Genomic DNA, 20,749 nt, shown 5'->3' with positions numbered 1-20,749 from the left:
ATTTAGGGGGTGGGGACATGGCAATTTTAATTTCATTTCACTTCCAAAATTGAGTTATATGTATTTTTTGGCTTTACATTAGAATGTTTCCGGGGGCTGCGCCGGGGAAATGGGAAGCCGATGTGCCCAGCAACTTTTCAAAATATAACATGACGTATAACTGTAAACGTGAAACTGTACATTACAATACGACAACTTTATGTTTTTCAGTTTGCAGAACACATCATAAAATCAAGACCGTATTCGTCTGTACTTTATTACATATAAATATTTTACGTATACAAGTTTGCGATGCGGGTAAATCACTTACAACTAATGCAGGGTTGCCAGATGCTTCTAACTTGGCCTCTAACAGAAGTCACCTTACAGCTGAAGATGCTTTGAGGGAAAACAAACCCACTAACGGGGACACTGGTAATTTCAGCAATTCGGAATATCTACAATACAATTTGCAACTCTCTTATCTATATTGCAGCGAATATACATGTAACGGTGTTTGCAACAAAAATATCACGAGAAAGCTATGTAGTTGTATGGAATCTTGCGAAGAGTTAGGAAATTGCTGTTTGGACTATTTTACATCTTGTATGAAAATTGATGAAAATGCCATCCCGCAGTATGTTGATAATCGCTATCTAAGTGAAGAACAGGATTCAAGTCCCACTAATTTACTGAGAACGTTTGGAATTTGTAAATTGTATGAAAAAATTGGCTACGTAAATGTTATCGGTAAATGCCCCAAGACATCCCGACATGAAATCGATTGCGAAGAAAGGTTGGAGTTATTGCCCTTGACATATAAAGAAGACCGGAATTTGATTTTTGCTAACATCTACTGTGCTCTTTGTCATGGTATAAATGTCACCCATTTAACTGGCTGGAATGTCCCTAATATCTTATGTACTGACAATGTAGACAATAGTGGACTTCATAACTGCAAAAGAAGAATTAGTTTGGATAATGTAGCGGAAACAGTATGCTACCCACGCGACACAGTAAAAGAGGTCGAAATAACAGAAAATAGACATATATCAAAATTATGCCATGCTTATATCAAACCTGTTCATACCTCGAACGACACAGTAGAAAAGAATATTCATTGTGCTCTGCTCAACGGTTATAATCTGTCCGATTTACACAGATATAAATGTGGAGACAGAAGCGGTTCTCCGGCAAAAGATGAATCGGAGAATATAAGAGTGCTCTTTGATATTAACAATGGACAGGTGATGCTTGAAGACAATCAACACTGTACCAGAAGTGAAATATATGATCCATTTTTCGATATTTGTCGACTTTTCATTTGTCCTTCATATCAATATCCCATGAATGGAAGATGTTTTAAAAATTATACTGTTTTCATAGATCCCAAAACACAACCATTCCAATATCGCAATAAGTCAGTTTTTATAACTTTTACATATTATTCGCCAGTAGATGATGGAAAGGTTGAAAAGCCTAATCTAAAACGCGGAATGAAAATTCTGAACTACACGGAAAAAGGAACAACTGACAACCCTCCCGATCGGTGCCAACTTCGAGAAGGTAAATCATCCGATGAACATTATATGGTAACAATGTACACTGTATTGATTGAAAACTACCCATATCCGATTTTAAGCACCCTAGAAAGAATAAGGAAATTACCATGCGTCACCGACATAGTCACCGCTAATTTCAAATACGAAGAACTGAATTCCACGTTGTGCGGGAATAGATCTATTGACCATCTCCTGGATTCTGCCTTAATGACAATATCGAATGTCGATTTCGCTGTAGTGAAAAAGGTTGACCAAGAATTTTATTATGATCTTAGAAGTATCGCTTTCAAGTTGAACACAGACAAATACTCTGATACTGATTCTGGAAAAATTGAGGAGATCTACGTCTGCAGGCAGTTTGAAGACGAATTGAACGACAGTTGCAAGATTATAGTCTTCGATGCCACAGAAATCGAACACAACATTGACAAGGGTACACTAAAGATGAAAAAATCAGGGGCCATTATAAAACGTGGGAAATTTAAATTCGAAGGAGATAAAGTATTTGTTTGTGACTTCTTCTCAGGATTGCGATTTTTTGATTTATCTCAAATCCAACGTTATCTTGGAATTGCTTTAAGTGGTTTATCGATGGTTTGCTTGTTACTAACAATCATTACTTACGCTAGGATTCATGAAATGCGGACGATTGCCGGAAAAATGACAGCCATGTTGAGTTTTTGTTTATTGATTGGGCAGATATTAGTAATGGTTCAAGTGGAACATGATATCGTTTGTATGGTCGTTGCTGTTGTCAACCATTTTGTGTGGCTGTCCGTCTTCTGTTGGATGTCTGTTATTGCTCTTAACATGGTATTGACGTTTTGGAAAACATCATTAGTCACAATGTCCGACGCACAGAAGCGTTTTAAACGGTTTGTTATGTTCTGTTTTCTGTTGCCAGCTATAATTGTAGGCATCGGCGTAGGATTAGAGTACTTGCCAATTGAATCCAGATTTAAAGCTGGTTATGGGCAGGTTTCTTGCTGCTGGATGTCAAACATGGAAGGAATAATAATCATGTTTTATATACCTGTTGGTATATCGCTATTTTCCAACCTAGCCTGTTTTGTCCTAACCCTGTGTGGCATTGAAAGAAGTCTGAAAGCAGCTTCAATGGCAGCCAAAGAAAATGGTCGTTCGGAAAGGAAGATAATTGTAATATACGCTAAGCTGTCATCAATAATGGGTTTCACGTGGATTATTGGATTTGTTGCTGCAATGGTTAAGCATGAGGCTCTGTGGTATATTTACATCATCCTTAACGGACTACAAGGGTTCTTTATATTTTTAGCTTTTGTTTGTAATAGACGAACGCTGATGCTACTTGGTTTTGATTGCCTAATCGATCGATCAGAAAGTTACATTAAATCCAGCACAGGAAATAGTAATACCCACACGATGATGATGAAAGAAATGAAGTACTAAGAGGCAAAAGTCAAGAAAATTTAAATATTCAAGAAAAACATAGTAAATAATTAGTATTTCATCGAAATAAAACCCAACATAAAAAAAAATTGATTTTTTATTCACCCAGAGAACACTTCTGATTATTAGACCAAAGACATTATGAAAGTAAATGTTTTATTTTTGTCGGCAATTGTTTATGGTTTTTACGACTTCATAAGACTAAGATAAATATCAAATGTAACTCTTTGATGACCACATTCTAAATCATCATCGATTGAATCAATGATATGGAAAATATAATTTTTCATGCCAATATTGTCTACTTTCCACTAATGATAATTACCGATTTTATTGTTTTTGTAATTGGGAAAAAATATTGCCATGGGGGAATAAGAGTATTGTTTGTAGAAGTTTGACTTATTTTATCATAAAATAAGATTTTTTACATACACAATACAATATAAAAACATTTATGAAACAAGAGTTTCATAATTCTAATATTCTACCTTCCTCCTATAATAATTACTGATTTGGGCGTGTTTAAGAAAAAGGAAAAAAATGGTCAGGGGAATAGGAGTATTGGTAGAGAAAAGTTTGACCTATAATATCATGAAATAGGATTCGTGGGTGACCGCTTGAAACCTCGTATATGCCATATTTGGTCATTTTGACTTTTTGGTACCGTTCGAAAGCTCGTATTCTTAGCCTGATAGTAAATAACTAAAAAAAAAACACCAATTAAATAACACGTATATTAACACTCAGTTTAAAACCTCGTAAAATATCATATTATAGTTATTGGTTCAAGAGGCCAGAGTACGCAAATTGTTATACGATGTTTATATTGTGAAAGAATGAAAACCACGTATAGTGGTAAAAATACTAAAAGAAATTTTAACAAAAATTATCGTTTACTAATAATTGTAAGTTAATGAGGCAAATCTTTTAAATCAACATAAACATGTAGCGATATCGATTACAATTTCGTTGGTTAACCACAATATATTGTGCGAATTGGAATGGAAAGAAGTATGTAGAATATTTCTGAAGTTAATGCGTTATTACATGTTATGACTATTACATTGCCTACATAACAATTATTTATCTTCTATGTCACTGACATGACATTCTCATATATTAGTGACGTAATTTTCCGCTTACTGTCTCTCTCATGACGTAATATACAAAGCGGACATGTAAACATGATTTAAATTTAAGAACAGGACGATAAGTACATGTTTATGATTAATGAATATACATATCCCCCGTTCTATCCGAGTATATAAGGGTCGGGTATAGGCTGAAATGTTATCGCTGTGTTTCAATTTAGATCGCAAAGGTAAGTTAAACTTATTTAAATACATTTAGACTAAACTATGCTCAAAAGTGATTTTAATTTAGAAGAATTCTATCTCTGAAAAAGAGCATAGAATTTAAATTAACTTAAATCGCACGATTCAATTTTAGCAGTTTTTAAACAAATACTTGTGATTTTGTGGATTTATCGAGTTAAGTTGATGTAAACTGATGAATAGCCTATATTCCCTTATTGTCCAAGTTTCAGAATTAAAATTCCATGTTCATTCAAAGAGGTATAATTAGAATTAATAAGTATTAATTATTAAAAAAAATAGCAAATAAAAACCGTAAATGGTGTTTCAAAGTCATGTCTGAATAGTTTTTAGTTTGCTGATTGAAATAAAAGCTCAGAGCCAGTTTAACTGTTCCATATTCAGTTGAAATTCACATTTGCATTAGCTTTTTTTTTATAATTTCAGATGATGTCCCTTGTCAGTTTAACATGTGTTGGTTTGTCCATCCTACTGTCTGTTGTTTCTTCTCAAAGTAAGTACACAATTCAAATACTCGAACTCAGCATTTCTTTGTATCGATTATGGTTTTCCAGTTAACTCGTGGACAATCTCTTTTTTTCAATACAAATTAAAAGCTTTGACTGAAGTCAACTCATAATTTATCACAAAAGGGAAAGAAACAAGACAATATATATATCAAACAATGGAATGGATTCGGGACCGATCGTAAGCGTCCACTGTGGTGTTCAGTCCCGCCCTAGTGTGTGGTTAAATCGGCTTTTGATTTTAATTTAAGTGATGGTTCACTACCCTATGGATATGGGCAACTATGTTGATTACAGACAAGATTTAGCTGGCGACCTTCTAAAACACAGATATGAAATGGCTTCTAACTTGTACAGTGAAAATATCTACCCTGCTTCTTTAGGCATTCCTCATGCTGGTTTTGGAATTTCTCATGTTGGTAAGTGTTATGTTATTAAGAAAGAAATTAGCGTTTTAAGTCCTTCTTTACTGCTGCTGAATGTGCTGTTCAAGACAAACTATTCTCAATTAAAGTTTTCATGTATGAGAGTCAACTGGTAAAGCTCGACGTCCAGTTACCCTACAATAATATCTACAGCCTTATCATAATGATATATCCCTTCACATCCTAGTGCTTACCCGGACACACTGTATTTTGTTTCTATCAACATGAGGTGTGTGCTGAGAACTAGGTTGGTTGACTATTAATAGATTCTATGTCTTTTTTCAGTTCGCGATCCACTCTTTGGAAGTCCCATTGTTAGAGATCCTTTGATGATGGGTGTTCCCCAGCAAACTGTATATGTACAGGCACCTGCTAATACTGTTGCTACCGGACAGCAAGTTGTTCAGCCAACAAGGAGAATTGTGCAACAAGTAAAAACTCAGCCTAAGGTAACTTGGATACAATTAGATCAGCAGATCCCACTAAATCCGATACTAACTCAAAGATTATCTGCTTTAAGGGTCCCGAAAGCTACGGAATCTTCTCTTATGTCAGCAGGTGGACCACAACAGACATCGGCTGCTATAAAGAAAGTTGTTCCCAAGAGAGTAGCTCCAGCGGTTGAGGTAACTGCTCCAACGACTGTAGCAACTGTCCATACTAATGTTGACATTATGAAAACTGCTACAAAAAGCATTGCCTCCAAGACAATCGTTTCTACGAATAGGGTTCCTAAGAAAAGGGTTCCAAAGAAAATAAATCCTGAGACAAAGGTTCCTAAGAAACAGACTGTGCCACAAACTACAGTGGCTACTAAAACAGCAACGGTACAAAGAGGAGTAGCAGGGAGACAAAGACCACAATTTAACATTCAATCCAAAGTCAACACATTACCTGGAAATATTCAAAGACGTTCATTTCAGAGAGGCTCTTCCACTCGAAATCGAGTCCCAATACAATCTCGATTACGGTTATTACGAGCTCCACCCAAAAACAACCGACGAGTTAGTCCGAAAGGTGCGCATTCAAAGTTTTTCTAATCTAATATAAACCCTTTCTTGAAATTATGATGGGCAATTTTTAAATTGGATGAAATTTTAAGTGGAAGAGCCCATGACTTGACGTTATTTAAGCGATGTTTCTGAAAATTCATGATATCTAGAAATTGTTTCTGATATTTCTAGGTATCTAAGATTCTGGGCGTCTGGAATTGTTTCTGACGATTCAGGATGTCTGGAATTGTTTCTAAAGATTTAGGATGTCTTACATTTCAAGGTGTCTTGAATTGTTTTGATATTGAATTGTTTAGAATTGTTTCTGATGATCAATTCTGACGCAACAATTTCAGGTTATATTTTACAACATTGACCATGTGTATGTGTGACTCCGACTAAGGATTTTCTTAATTCTATTTCAGCTTAAGACTGCCAAGAGAATGGTTTGAAACAAATTGAAAATTATCAGGAGTAAGCCAAAGAAGAATGAAATAGGTGTATTGAAAAATATATAATATTTACAAATTATGTTATTGAAAATAGTATAAATGTATTTTTATATTTTTTGTTTAAACATAGAATTTATTAATAAATTAATTAACATTAGTTGTCATATCGTTTTCATGGATCTTATTTCCAGCATGTTGACAAAGGTGTGTTCAGTTAAAAAAAAAACATGTCAGCAAAGAAACGGAGAGCACTTTGCTTCTTACACCTGCTCGCAACTATAAGGGGGGGGGGGGTAGGAAAACCTGACCAATCGCTGGAATAAGTAGACCTGGCCAGGGGAGGAGGGGTGTGCTGATCTTTGACTGGAGATTCTTGAGGGGTGTTCAGATATTCAGATAAATGGTCGGATACGGGTCCGGTCCAGATTCGACCTATCGTCATTTCCTAATATTATGATAAACACAAAGGTGAAGCAAGTGATTGCTGAATTAGAGTCAACTAGCAAAACACCTTCGTCCCCATAATCTTGTTAGTGGCAACACCTAGCGAGACACCTAGGAACAGCGCAGCCCAAAATTCATGGCACTTCTTGGTCCGAGTTTTTTTTCAACCTGTATTGACTTGCCCGAAGATGAAACTACCAAATTCCGTCAATCTAGGGAAGCCCATTGGATTGAGACATTGAATACAGCAAGACCTATAGGACTTAATATTCATCATAATGTAGGCATAACACCCTTTGTTGTCCCGTTCAATACCACCAGCAATCGAGCAAGCAAGATAGTTCATGCCCACTATAAGAGCCTTCAAGAAAAATTCCCCCCATGTCTATAAGCAGAAAATGATAGTTGCATATTCAAAAAATAAGAACTTAAATGATAATATTGTTCATAGTAAACTAAAAACAATCAGTACATAACAGATACTATACTTCTCGCCTGTTTCATCTTTAAGGGATTGTAAAGAGGTTTTCTATATTTTTTATGTGCATCGGGGACACAGATAGCATCAAATTGCACCATTCCAATTTGCAATCAATCTGTAGTTCCTGCAATTCCACAAAAACTAAGTATAAGTGCAAATTGATGCTATCAGTGTCCCCAATACACATACAAATTCAGAAAACCATTTTACAACCCCTTTTACTATTGCTTAACGAAATCATTCTAGATGTTCTTAGACCGCATACCCAGGTGGCTATCTCTGTATTTCATATTTTATTCCACCTCCTATATTCATTAAAAACTGGTTCACTTATGGTATTAGGGACTATATAGACACAGCTTTATGGAACAGCAATCACTGGTTAAAGTTTTATGCAACGTTTCGACGTGTTTCCCCCGTCGTCCTCAGGCACATAATGAGAAGAAGTGATGGGCAAACTATATATACATTAATGCTTATTATTAAGAACACACAAGAGATAAATGGTTTATTGATACATTACATTAAATTTTAACAGGTTCAATAAGAGGTACATAATTCTTAAAATAACATAACGTTGCATAAAACTTTAACCATTGATTGTTGTTCCATAAAGCTGTGTCTATATATAATATAACATAGTTTTAACTTTTTAACGAAAAGCTCCGACCTATGAGATGGGAAAAGTCCCACTTCTCGGACCAATTGACCTCTCGAAAGAGGTACAAAATAGAATTAACTGGCATTTAACCAAGGGAGGTAATTATTTTGAAACAATGCCACGGTGTTGTACGCTCTTGCATCTGATTCGATTCATTACAAAGCTTATCAGATTTTTTCTGCAGGTAAATAAACATACTATTTGGCTGCTTGCGAACATCATTTCCCCCCCACCATAGAACGTTAAGGGGGAGGTTACTCTTAATCAAATGTAAGTAAAGCTGGACTCAGACCACTAAAATGTAGATAATTGTATCGAATGTAGTCCTTGTTATTTTTTTTAGAAATCCCCCCCCCCCCCCCCTCCCTTTTGAGTGTTTGTATGCCTGTTTGTGGTCTAGATTTGGAAATGTCTGAAATTGCATTTTCTTTCGTTTTGTGTGCAGTGAGAGTCAAGCGGATGTTGATCAAATGGAGTGGTCTACATTTAGTTTGGTTGGCTCAAGATTTTCATAGTCATGATATATTGAATTTTTGTCCAGAAACTAACTATTGGCCAGGCATATTGGAAAGTTTTTAATGAGATTTCTGTAAAAAGTTATAGGAGGAAACAGGAGTGAAATTACCGGTCTAAGTCCACACAAGTCAGACCTTCTCAAATGGCGGCCCGCGGACATTACTACAAAAAAATACATTTCAAAAGTTTTTGAAATTCAAAAATAATATAAAAATGTATAAACAGAATAATAATAAAAATTTTACCACTTTAAGGCTGATATCCCCGCCCAGTCATTTAACCCAATTAAATTGTGGTTATGACCTATCCCCCTAAACTTCGGGATATCTTTGCCACCCCAATGTCTGGCCCAACATGGCTATGCGAGTCCTTATTTTCCCACATAAACATCGCAAAGAGCAAATCAAGAAGCAGTCTCTCATGTGACCATTTGATTTTACGGATTGCTACTACTTCAATTACGCCCGACTTCAAGACACTCATCTTAGCTGTAGCGTCTCACCATTTCAACCATACTAACAGTGTCATTATTTTGATTTGGCCTATGTACATGTTGCTATGCTTTTATGCAAAATTAGTGCCAAAGCTGTGTGAAACCTTAAAACTTCCGGACCTCTGGACCCCGCCCGCTAAAACGCTCCCCTCGCTTCGCTAGAGCTTTCTATTTCATTCATTTGGCCCTTTACAGAAAGCCTGAAATAAGTAAACTGGGGCATGGTTTTCATCGTCTTAATTATGCCAAGTGAAGAAAACTTTATTAAATATTCACGCGAATTTCCTGAATAATAAAACTTTGTTTTGAAGGACAACTTCGAAAAACAAACTCAGATGAATGCTGGTCGCTTAGGGAGCTGAATTTAAGATTTTCCAAATGCATAGTATTCAATACTGATGGGCGCATGTTACCTTGTACCTTGTACATTGTGGGATATCGGCTGTGGAATTGCTCTACTTAGTTTATTTATTCTCATGTAAATTTTCATCAAGCTCCTTGGATACACATTCACCAAATTTAGTCTTCCACTTTCAAAAATGAAAATATTTGACTTGAATTGGATTGGATTTAAATTGAAATATATTTAACTTGCGCTTAGTTTTATTTATATATTTTTCAGATTACAATAAAGACGAAAATATCAGTAAAATAGAAAAGATAGCATATTGACAAAAGGCGTTCGATATTCTGGCCCTAACTGTCACTCGGACGTGATATACGGATGGTATATCGGCACGTTTTTGGAGAAAAACTCAATTTGGCATATCTTTTGGTATCTTTGTAAAGCTGAACCATTAAAGATTCCAACCAAGGCATTACCGACTATTTTACAATGTGTTTTACAACAGAATCGACAATTTTGAAACATAATCCATGAATTTCTGCTTTTTGCTTATTCGTGTATTTCACAATATTTAATATTTGTATAAATTTGGCGAAAATTCACCTCAACAGAATCAAATACGTTAAATTTTGATGAAACTCGATATAGATACACTTCGACTCTTTCACAAAAATGGCCATTGAACGCGATTTGATGCAATACACAACAATAATTATACATTTGGACTATTAAAGAATGGGCCTAATAAGGGCTGACGTAGAAAGATCTAGAATAAATAAATTTGTAAAATAAAGAGTTTAGTATATGTCATGATAAATCAAAATTTAGGGGAATTCCGACAACATTCTTCATCACCATCTTAACTTCAAAATTTGATTGAAGTGTATAAATATATATTCTTATGTCCTTAATCCAGTACCAAATTATGTAGTTTAGATAATTAATTGTACAACAATTTAACTAGATTATACAATAATACAAGTACTCATGACATGGTGATGAAAATCTAGGCCTCGGGCACATTATGGTAGACAGTTAACAAATTACACTCCAGTTCTTGGTACAATAAAAGCCACAGAGCACCAACCAAACCTTAGAACGCATCTTTACTCCAATTCTAGTAGTTCATATTGTGATAAAACTGAAGGTAGGGAATTGACTCGTATAATTTTATCATCAGAACAGAAGACATTAAGGTTTTAATAATTGTCCGAGTAACATAAAGTCCCATGCTTAAAATTCTTTGGTGTTTGTTCTTTACACAACACTGAAATGGTTTGCTTTGTACTAGTAGTTACGACAAAAATCAACTCGACAAAGTCGTTGGCAATGCATACCATCTCTGCTGAGGCTGGTCTCTTACAATTGCGGCAACTTGATGACATAAATTTCAAAACGCTTATAAATACAAATTTAGAATTATATGTTACAGATGTTGCCGTTTAAAGTGTTCAGTTTAGCTGTTTTAATAGTGGTGGTTTCTTCACAAGGTTGGTATATTTCTATTCTAATTTAAATTGATTGTAAAGAAGTTTTGTAAATAATTTCTTTATGTGTATCAGTGACACTTATAGCATCAATTTGCACCAAGCCAATATTCAATCAGACGTCTGTGGTTCTTGCAATAAGAAAGTGCAGATGTTAGGAATTCCTTCAATCTTTTGTAGTTAAGTACCGTCCCATATAAATTCATAAAATATTTTCGCTGTTTGAATTATGTAAACCATATCAAAAATTTGTTTTGTTATTTCTAAAGATTCTGTTTCTTACGGAAATTACTCAATGTCGAGTAAACTTCGAATGATTTTACATTGGTTACAAAAAAAGTATAAATCTGTAATCCAAAGTCTATGAAGCAATTCTAATGCCTAGTTCACGCCAACGGCGAATGCCGCGCTTTAAATCGGCGAGCAAAGCGCCATCATTTTTTGTTTACTTTTCAAAAAATATCACGATCTCCTAAGTAATGTTACTCTCTGATAAGCTCTGATACGAATTGGTTACGCTTTGGGACGCTCTGATTATCAAGCTGTTGTGCATTGTTAAGCTCTGTTACGCATTGGAAAATTTCGAAATGGCCGATTTCATGCCTCTTTTGATCAAGTGGTGACAGACCGTGAAGAATGGGGTCCTTGCTTTGAATAAAGCTCTGTTAAGCTTTCCTACGCTTTGAGCCAAGCTTTGCTGAACTTTGTTACGCTTTGTTAAGCTTTGATACGTTCTCGGCGCTTTAATCAATTCGTGACAGAGCGGCAAAAATTTTTAAACAGTTTAAAATTTTTTGGCGCTCTTGCCGAATATCCAGCTTTGCTCAAAGCTTTCCAACGATCTATTACGACCCTGGCGCTTTAGTCGAGCTTTGTTACGCGTTGGTACCGCTTTGTACGCCGCTTTAAAGCGCCATCAGAGCGCTGTTGGTGTGAACTGAGCATTACTATTTGAAATTGGTGCATTTAGAATACACTGTCTGAATAAACAAATAACAAATTTGTCTTGGTGGTATTTTCTGTAGGTTTACCAGGTTTGACTGGAGCTATGGGTGGAGCTGGTATGTCAGGAGGTATGGGTGGAGCTGGTATGTCAGGAGGTATGGGGGGAGCTGTTATGTCAGGAGGTATGGGTGGAGCTGGTATGACAGGAGGTATGGGTGGAGCTGGTATGTTTAACGGTATGGGTGGAGCTGGTATGTTTGGAGGTATGGGAATGATGGGAAGCCCATTTATGAATGCCGATATGATGGATACATTGAGTGATATGTATGGTAGTAGAATGGCTATGCAAGGCTTAGGATTTGGATCAGGACTGGGAAATTTTCCAAGTAAGTTATTCATTCATATTTTATGCTATTCCTTTTAGAGAGGCATCTTCCTTCTGGACTTTGATTAGTCCAATTTTGAATGCGATTTTGAAAACGGCACTGTGATAATCTACTAAGAACCTGTCGTCATCTAGACGACGGTCTATTTTCAATAGAAAATTGTTGATGTTTCTAAAAGTCTTGGACATTTTATTTGTTAATGTAGTTTTAATAATAAAGATAATTTATTCTCTCGCGACCCCACGGGCAAAAGAAAAGTACATAAATATACAATAAACTATATCCCTTTTTAATCTCAATAAATACTATACGATGTTTATACAATGGAGATAATGAGAACTGTTCTAGTCGCTTGATTTCATTGAAGTGAAAATACATGGTCGCTGGTAATAGATTAACATATCTATAACGATTTTTCATTTTACAGATCCTAGACCACAGTTTCCCATGGGACAATTTCTTCCACAAACAGGAGCTTGGGGTAAAGGTGGAGGCAAAGGTCGTCCACCAACTCAGACATTTACTGGTATTGGTGCTATCGTCAAAACTATTTCCGGTATTGGTGGTGGTAAGGGTGGTCCTCCAAGCAAACCTATCACTGATCCTCTCTCTGGCCAAGTCAGAAACGACTTCGCGTATTTTCCAAGGACAACGTATTAAGTAAATGATTTTGGTTGTGGTATCAAAATATATATGAATAATATTACCGCTAAAACGGAAATACACACCAAAGCGATACTCCAATGAAAAATGATCATAAATACTGTATATTCTGAACTTATATAGTGAAAGTAATTTATGATTATTTTTCTATGAAGTGTCGGTTTTGTGTGTGTTTTCTTTCTAGTGATATTGTTTTTCACACACATATCTATATATTTAAAGCAAGTTATGTATGTCTTAGTTTTATTTTTATATGAAACATGTCTATGTGTAGTTTTGTTTATTTTATTGGTAAAAACACATACAATTTGTGAATAAAATTAAAAACTATTATAAAAGTATTGTTTCTCTTAGTTGATGCCCAGAACGACACAACAGGATTCAAAATCGTGGATGATGGATATAATGAATCCCAGAAAATCACGAAACTAATCTTAAAATCCGCATTCTAAAGAAAGAAAGAAACATTGATCCCAATGAGGGTTTTGACATTTAGTATTTATTGTAATGGGGCTTGGTTTGAACACGACGTGAAGATTGAGATATCCCTCAGCAGTCCTTGTTACTTTGAAGCTATTCTGCACAGCTGTCCATTACCTTATGACTCAGGTCAGGGCTGATATCTTATGTTATATTTCTCAAATTCGTGGGGCATCTGTATTGTATGTATAACATGCCCCGGATTGTACTTGTACAGTGAATTTAAAGTACGTCTGACATTTTTGCATCCCATATGAGTCGTAGCATAAAGTCCCGCAGATGTCATTCTATACGCCATTATATCGACCTGACGTATACTCTACTATGATCTGATTTTCACCCTGTTGATTAAAGATTGAAAATGTGAAATCAAAAACAAACTACAAACCGCCAAATACTGGATATGCCATGACTGGCGGTGACATCAAGTAATTTATCTACCACAATCCGATGTTATTGTGCCCATTTAACCTTTGCGTCCAGAAGTATTATACACCATTGGTTTTTGGTGTTGCAAATGCTGCTTTTACCAGGTTGTACAATGCCATGGCTATCTTCGAGAAAATCTGACAGGAAATGACTATAGATGTAGTAAGAAAGGAATCCTAAAAGTTCTCGAATTTATCTTCGTTTTCAATTCATTTTTATAAGCCCACATGAAATATGTCCCTCGGTCAGTCGGTCCGTCCGTTCTAGTCTATATCCCTGCTTCTCAACCTCATTGAGATCATACCTCCCAGGAAGAGTTCTTTTAAATAGATTCGTCGCCAAAAGTCATTTTGAAACGCATTTCTCTTGAAAAATATAATCAACCACAAACCATGGATGAATATGAATGAAATCATACTCAACATATCGAGATAGTTCAGTGAGGACCTTTCCACTGCGCAGGGCGTGACCAGCCCAACTCCAGTTCATCGTCTAGATGCTCTTGGTGATTAGGTATTGTCTCGTCCATGTTAAGTCAATTAATTAATCGTGGGAGATTCGTTCATCTGTTGCGCAGAATCTGGCTAAAACCTGGCGTTGGTTTTGAACAGCTTTAACTTGGAGTACATGCTATTTCATTTCTCTCTTGTCTGGGGGTTACAAAAGCAATTTACTGATCTTAGCCTTTCCTAACTACCCCTAGCTTACAGCGCTGTCCAGGTAGATCATGCGGTCAACATCCTTTATGGCCTGTCCGCAGGCTCTTTGTTTTCTTTGTGTTTGTCTCCAATCCATGGTTCTGTCGATGTGGCTCAATCTTGCTGTTTTGTCTACGAGCGAGATCGCAGCAGCATGACGCTGCCTTACGCTTTCTCATGAGGGTCCATTGTATGCCTCGGGGTTGGATTATGCTGATCTTCATCAACTATTAAGTTAATACAAGTGAGAAGATTAGTGGAGATAGAAGGCATCATTGCCCTTACTCCATTGTTGACTTCAAAGGATGGTGACCGTTTGTAGCCGTTTCTGCAGCTTGTGTCTCTGTAAAGACTCTGGAGGACACTTCGTGCATAAGGAGGATGTCATAGTGTCTAAGAATGTGCTAGAATGTTGTCCAGTCCACCATCTCAAGTGTCTTTTCAAATCAATGGCATATAGCAATATTTAAATACATATAGAGAAAATGCACAAATATATCCTGAAAATCGGTAACTAAAATGTGAACTCCGGGCGGCTAATTTGGCAGCCATCTTGAAAAATCGGCGCCACCTTAGATTTTCAATTGGCAAATCGGGCAGATTTGATTAGATGACATGGAGAACAAGTGTACGATTTCTCTGTTATCTGCTCCAATATTAGCTGATTTATAAGAATCAATGAGCAACCTGCAAGAGCTTGGATTTATTTCACAGGGAGTAGCTGAAAAGAGAGTAATTTGTTTACTTTCTGTTCCATCAAGGTATTGACCCCCTTGAAATAAAGACTACATACCACAATAAAAATAACCCTCTTTCATTCCACAGCTGTATAATCCAGTACCAAATTATGTAGTTTAGATAATTAATTGTACAACAATTTAACTAGATTATACAATAATACAAGTACTCATGACATGGTGAATAAAATGAAAGCCCCGGGCACAATGAAGGCAGACAGTTAACAAATTACACTCCAGTTCTTGGTACAATAAAAGCCACAGAGCACCAACCAAACCTTAGAATGCATCCAAACTCCGATTTAACTAAAGGTAGGAAATCAAATATTTTTATACAATTTTGTCAGGCAGAACGGGACACAATGAAACTTTGGTATTTTGTGTTTTACACTTAGATAAATGTAGTTAAGCTTTAAGTTACGTTTTTGTACAGTACCTGATTCGGCCAATGAATCATCATACATGTATACCGAAGAAAAGGTAATGGGAAAAAAATCTGCTAGTGAACAATAATTGTAAACTATAGTTGTCCAGTGTTAGAGCTAAAAGACACTAATTACGAAGGTAATGAAAGGCATTGTATACTGTCTCTGCTGAATCTGAAGTTATAGCAACATACAGTAATGAATTCCAAAATGCCTTAAATGCACGATAAAATTATACCTCTCCTTTAGATGTTGCCGTATAAAGTGTTCAGTTTAGCTGTTTTAATAGTGGTGGTTTCTTCACAAGGTTGGTATATTTACATTTAATCACTACTGAAGTATTCAAGAAACTACAATTGTCGACCCTCGCTAAATTGAAAATTCATTCCATGAAGAAAAATTGACATTTGAGCAAAACTCTCTTGTCACCCTGCTAACAATATGTGGCCAAAATGTAATAACAATTTTGTCTTGGCGGTATTTTATGAAGGTTTACCAGGATTTATGGGTGGAGGAGGCCCATTTATGAATGCCGATATGATGGATACATTGAGTGATATGTATGGTAGTAGAATGGCTATGCCAGGCTTTGGATTTGGATCAGGACTGGGAAATTTTCCAAGTAAGTTATTCATTCATATTTTATAATATTCCTCTTAGAGAGGCATCATCCTTCTGGAAATAATAATGTAGGTTTACATAAACTAAGCAACTCAATTCAATTCCAATAACATCTTGTGATGATAACTCCAAACCTGTCGACACCAAGACGAAAATTTATTTTCATTAGGTATTGTTTTTTTTTCTTAAAGTCTCGGGAATTTTATTTGTATCTGACCATTGATATTCATTGTTTTAAAATCTAGTTATCACGATTTTAATTTTTACAGATCCTAGACCACAGTTTCCCATGGGACAATTTCTTCCACAAACAGGAGCCTGGGGTAAAGGTGGAGGAAAAGGTCCTCCACCAACTCAGACATTTACTGGTATTGGTGCTATCGTCAAAACTATTTCCGGTATTGGTGGTGGTAAGGGTGGTCCTCCAGTCAAACCTATCACTAACCCACTCTCTGGCCAAGTCAGGAACGACTTCGCGTATTTTCCAAGGACAACGTATTAAGTAGATGATTTTGGTTGTGGTCTCAACACATATTTGAATAATATTATCACTTGAACGGAAATACACACCAAAGCGATACTCCAATGAAAAATGATCATAAATACTGTATATTTTGAACTTATATAGTGAAAGTAATTTATGATTATTTTTCTATGAAGTGTCGGTTTTGTGTGTGTTTTCTTTCTAGTGATATTGTTTTTCACACACATATCTATATATTTAAAGCAAGTTATGTATGTCTAAGTTTTATTTTTATATGAAACATGTCTATGTGTAGTTTTGTTTATTTTATTGGTAAAAACACATACAATTTGTGAATAAAATTAAAAACTATTATAAAAGTATTGTTTCTCTTAGTTGATGCCCAGAACGACACAACAGGATTCAAAATCGTGGATGATGGATATAATGAATCCAGAAAATCACGAAACTAATCTTAAAATCCGCATTCTAAAGAAAGAAAGAAACATTGATCCCAATGAGGGTTTTGACATTTAGTATTTATTGTAATGGGGCTTGGTTTGAACACGACGTGAAGATTGAGATATCCCTCAGCAGTCCTTGTTACTTTGAAGCTATTCTGCACAGCTGTCCATTACCTTATGACTCAGGTCAGGGCTGATATCTTATGTTATATTTCTCAAATTCGTGGGGCATCTGTATTGTATGTATAACATGCCCCGGATTGTACTTGTACAGTGAATTTAAAGTACGTCTGACATTTTTGCATCCCATATGAGTCGTAGCATAAAGTCCCGCAGATGTCATTCTATACGCCATTATATCGACCTGACGTATACTCTACTATGATCTGATTTTCACCCTGTTGATTAAAGATTGAAAATGTGAAATCAAAAACAAACTACAAACCGCCAAATACTGGATATGCCATGACTGGCGGTGACATCAAGTAATTTATCTACCACAATCCGATGTTATTGTGCCCATTTAACCTTTGCGTCCAGAAGTATTATACACCATTGGTTTTTGGTGTTGCAAATGCTGCTTTTACCAGGTTGTACAATGCCATGGCTATCTTCGAGAAATCTGACAGGAAATGACTATAGATGTAGTAAGAAAGGAATCCTAAAAGTTCTCGAATTTATCTTCGTTTTCAATTCATTTTTATACGCCACATGAAATATGTCCCTCGGTCAGTCCGTCCGTTGGTCCACAATTGCCCATAAACACTCTAGAAGGCAAAATTCTTGACTGATTTTGACGAAACTTGGTGTGAGTGTTTCATAATCACCCAAAGATGAACCCTATTAAAAATATATTAAAATATAACACTCTAGTAGGCGCAATTCTTGACGGATTTTGATGAAATTTGGTGTGAGTGTTTATTATCACCCAAGGATGAACCCAATTGAAAATCAGAATAATCGAAAAATTACTAGTTTGAGTTATTGCCCTTATTATTGAAAACGCGTTCAATTTTAGCTTGTAAACACCCTAGATGGCACAATTCTTGACATATTTTGACAAAATATGATAATATTTTTCAATATTTCCCAATAAAGTTAAAAAGAAGTGTATGACTGAAGGTAGAATATTTTTTACTGGTGATTGTTACTGTACTGCCAAATATTTAAAAAAAAAAACATTTCTTTAAAATCAAAGCTGCCAGTGGGCGTATATTACGTTGCCTGACAATCTCTCTTTCAATTCAACTGCATCAGTGCTTCTTAACCTCAATTAGATCATACCTCCCAGAAAGACTCTTTTAAATAGATTCTCAAAATCTATTAATCATTTTGAAACGCATTTCTCTTGAAAAATATAATCAACCACAAACCATGGATGGATATGAATGAAATCATACTCAACATATCGAGATAGTTCAATGTGACCCTTGGGCCGAATTTATTTTCGGTCACATTTTTCTGTATGTGGGAAAATGATGAAGGTCACCTTACCCCCTATTTCCAAAGGCGGCTATGCTGTTTGTTTTTGATGAATGTCATCGCTGAAAAATGCGATTTGCAAACGTCGTGCCAAATCTCACCAAAACCTTCTCTGCCATTGCTTTGAGTTTTGAATAATGAATACCGCTCAAACTCAACCAGAATTCCGCTACATATAACCGCATGGTCATGGACCTCTTTCACCTTGTGCTTACCCAGCCAACTGGACACGGTGCTGTATGTAGGTAGCATCTAGTTTCGAGGCACGCTGATCGACAGACGACGATTTCTCGGAATGAATCACGATTTCCAAGAAGGCCATAGTCTTACTGCATGTAAAGAATGGACAATTTAAAATAAAATTGGGTTGACCTTTACCATGACCATCTTCTTTTTTTTATCTCATTTCCATTGTTCTCGTTCATTTTGTCTTTTGTTCTTGTCGTCGTAATATGGTTTTCGATTTTTACAATACAACGAAGTAAGCAGGCTAATTCACCTCTTGTGCTTTGACTTTGCGTGTTGAACAGGATAGCACACATGCACTGTCACTGATTCCACCTTCTTGAAACCATTTGTGAGAGTTAGACCAGTGGTGAGTACTAGAACAAATAATCTATCCCACTGATAAAGCTGACTGCTGACCCAAAGATAGACCTACCAATGCCAATACTCCTCTACACGATATAACCACTAAACTAATATTTTTTCTTCAGTAATTTTCTTTTCGGTCGGATCACGGGGCCTGCATTGCAGATCTCTATCTGCAGAGTTCTTTCAGTAGAGATCTTCTCCTTGTGGACTGTGGGTTCCAGTCAAAGGATTGGTATGGATTGAGGACCTTTCCTCTACGCAGGGAGTGACCAGTCCAACTCCAGTTCATTGTCTAGATGCTCTTGGTGATTAGGTATTGTTTCGTCCATGTTTAGCCAATTAGTTATTCGTTGGAGATTCATTCATCTGTTGCGCAGAATCTGGCTAAAACCTGACGATGGTTTTGAACAGCATTAACTTGGAGTACATGCTATTTCATTTCTCTCTTGTCTGGGGGTTACAAAAGCAATTTGCTGATCTTAGCCTTTATTAGCTCCCCCTAGCTCACAGCGCTGTCCAGGTAGATCATGTGGTCAACATCCTTTATGGCCTATCCGCAGGCTCTTTGCTTTCTTTGTGTTTGTCTTCAATCCATGGTTCTGTTGATGTGGCTCAATCTTGATGTTTTGACTACGAGCGAGAGCGCAGCAGCATGACGCTGCCTTACGCTTTCTCATGAGGGTCCATTGTATGCCTCGGGGTTGGATTATGCTGATCTTCATCAATTATTAAGTTAAGGCATCATTGCTTTACTCCATTGTTGACTTCAAAGGATGGTGATAGTTTTTTTGTAGCCGTTTCTCCAGCTTGTGTCTCTGTAAAGACTCCGGATGACACTTCGATCTTAAGGAGGATGTCATAGTGTCTAAGAATGTGCTAGATTGTTGTAAATATACAAAGAGAAAATGCACAAATATACCATGCAAATCGGTATCGAAAATATGAACTCCGGACGGCTTATTTGGCAACCATCTTGAAAAATCGGCGCCACCTTAGATTTTCAATTGACAAATCCTACTCCAATATGAGCTGATTTATAAGAATCAATGAGCAACCTGCAAGAGCTTGGATTTATTTCACAGGGAGTAGCTGAAAAGAGAGTAATTTGTTTACTTTCTGTTCCATCAAGGTATTGACCCCCTTGAAATAAAGACTACATACCACAATAAAAATAACCCTCTTTCATTCCACAGCTGTATAATCCAGTAACAAATTATGTAGTTTAGATAATTAATTGTACAACAATTTAACTACAT

General features: G+C 36.2%; 4 protein-coding genes across 4 annotated transcripts; all 4 read left to right on the top strand.

Annotated features, from left to right (window-relative positions):
• Positions 1–2,276: 2,276 nt before the first annotated feature.
• On the top strand, positions 2,277–2,855 carry LOTGIDRAFT_75883 (hypothetical protein; the record flags this gene model as incomplete). The annotated part of the gene is made up of 1 exon (XM_009053096.1): positions 2,277–2,855. A coding segment is annotated over one exon (579 nt), but the record flags the coding sequence as incomplete, so codon positions are not given.
• Positions 2,856–3,805: 950 nt separating this feature from the next.
• On the top strand, positions 3,806–6,841 carry LOTGIDRAFT_228236 (hypothetical protein; the record flags this gene model as incomplete). Its single annotated transcript, XM_009053212.1, has 5 exons — positions 3,806–3,874; positions 4,730–4,796; positions 5,061–5,228; positions 5,520–6,251; positions 6,652–6,841. 5 exons carry the CDS (start codon positions 3,806–3,808, stop codon positions 6,654–6,656), a joined length of 1,041 nt encoding a protein of 346 aa, XP_009051460.1. The 3' UTR covers positions 6,657–6,841.
• Positions 6,842–10,716: 3,875 nt separating this feature from the next.
• Positions 10,717–13,188, top strand: LOTGIDRAFT_228235 (hypothetical protein). Its single transcript, XM_009053211.1, has 4 exons — positions 10,717–10,766; positions 11,052–11,109; positions 12,132–12,437; positions 12,866–13,188. The coding sequence occupies exons 2-4, from the start codon at positions 11,052–11,054 to the stop codon at positions 13,099–13,101; spliced, it is 600 nt and encodes a 199-aa protein (XP_009051459.1). The 5' UTR covers positions 10,717–10,766; the 3' UTR covers positions 13,102–13,188.
• A 3,122-nt stretch (positions 13,189–16,310) lies between these two features.
• On the top strand, positions 16,311–16,992 carry LOTGIDRAFT_152688 (hypothetical protein; the record flags this gene model as incomplete). The annotated part of the gene is made up of 2 exons (XM_009053210.1): positions 16,311–16,491; positions 16,760–16,992. 2 exons carry the CDS (start codon positions 16,311–16,313, stop codon positions 16,990–16,992), a joined length of 414 nt encoding a protein of 137 aa, XP_009051458.1.
• Positions 16,993–20,749: the final 3,757 nt, after the last annotated feature.

Source organism: Lottia gigantea, assembly GCF_000327385.1.
Source record: "Lottia gigantea unplaced genomic scaffold LOTGIsca_2, whole genome shotgun sequence".
NCBI classification, from domain to species: domain Eukaryota; kingdom Metazoa; phylum Mollusca; class Gastropoda; family Lottiidae; genus Lottia; species Lottia gigantea.
This window is presented reverse-complemented; position numbering and strand designations above follow the sequence as displayed.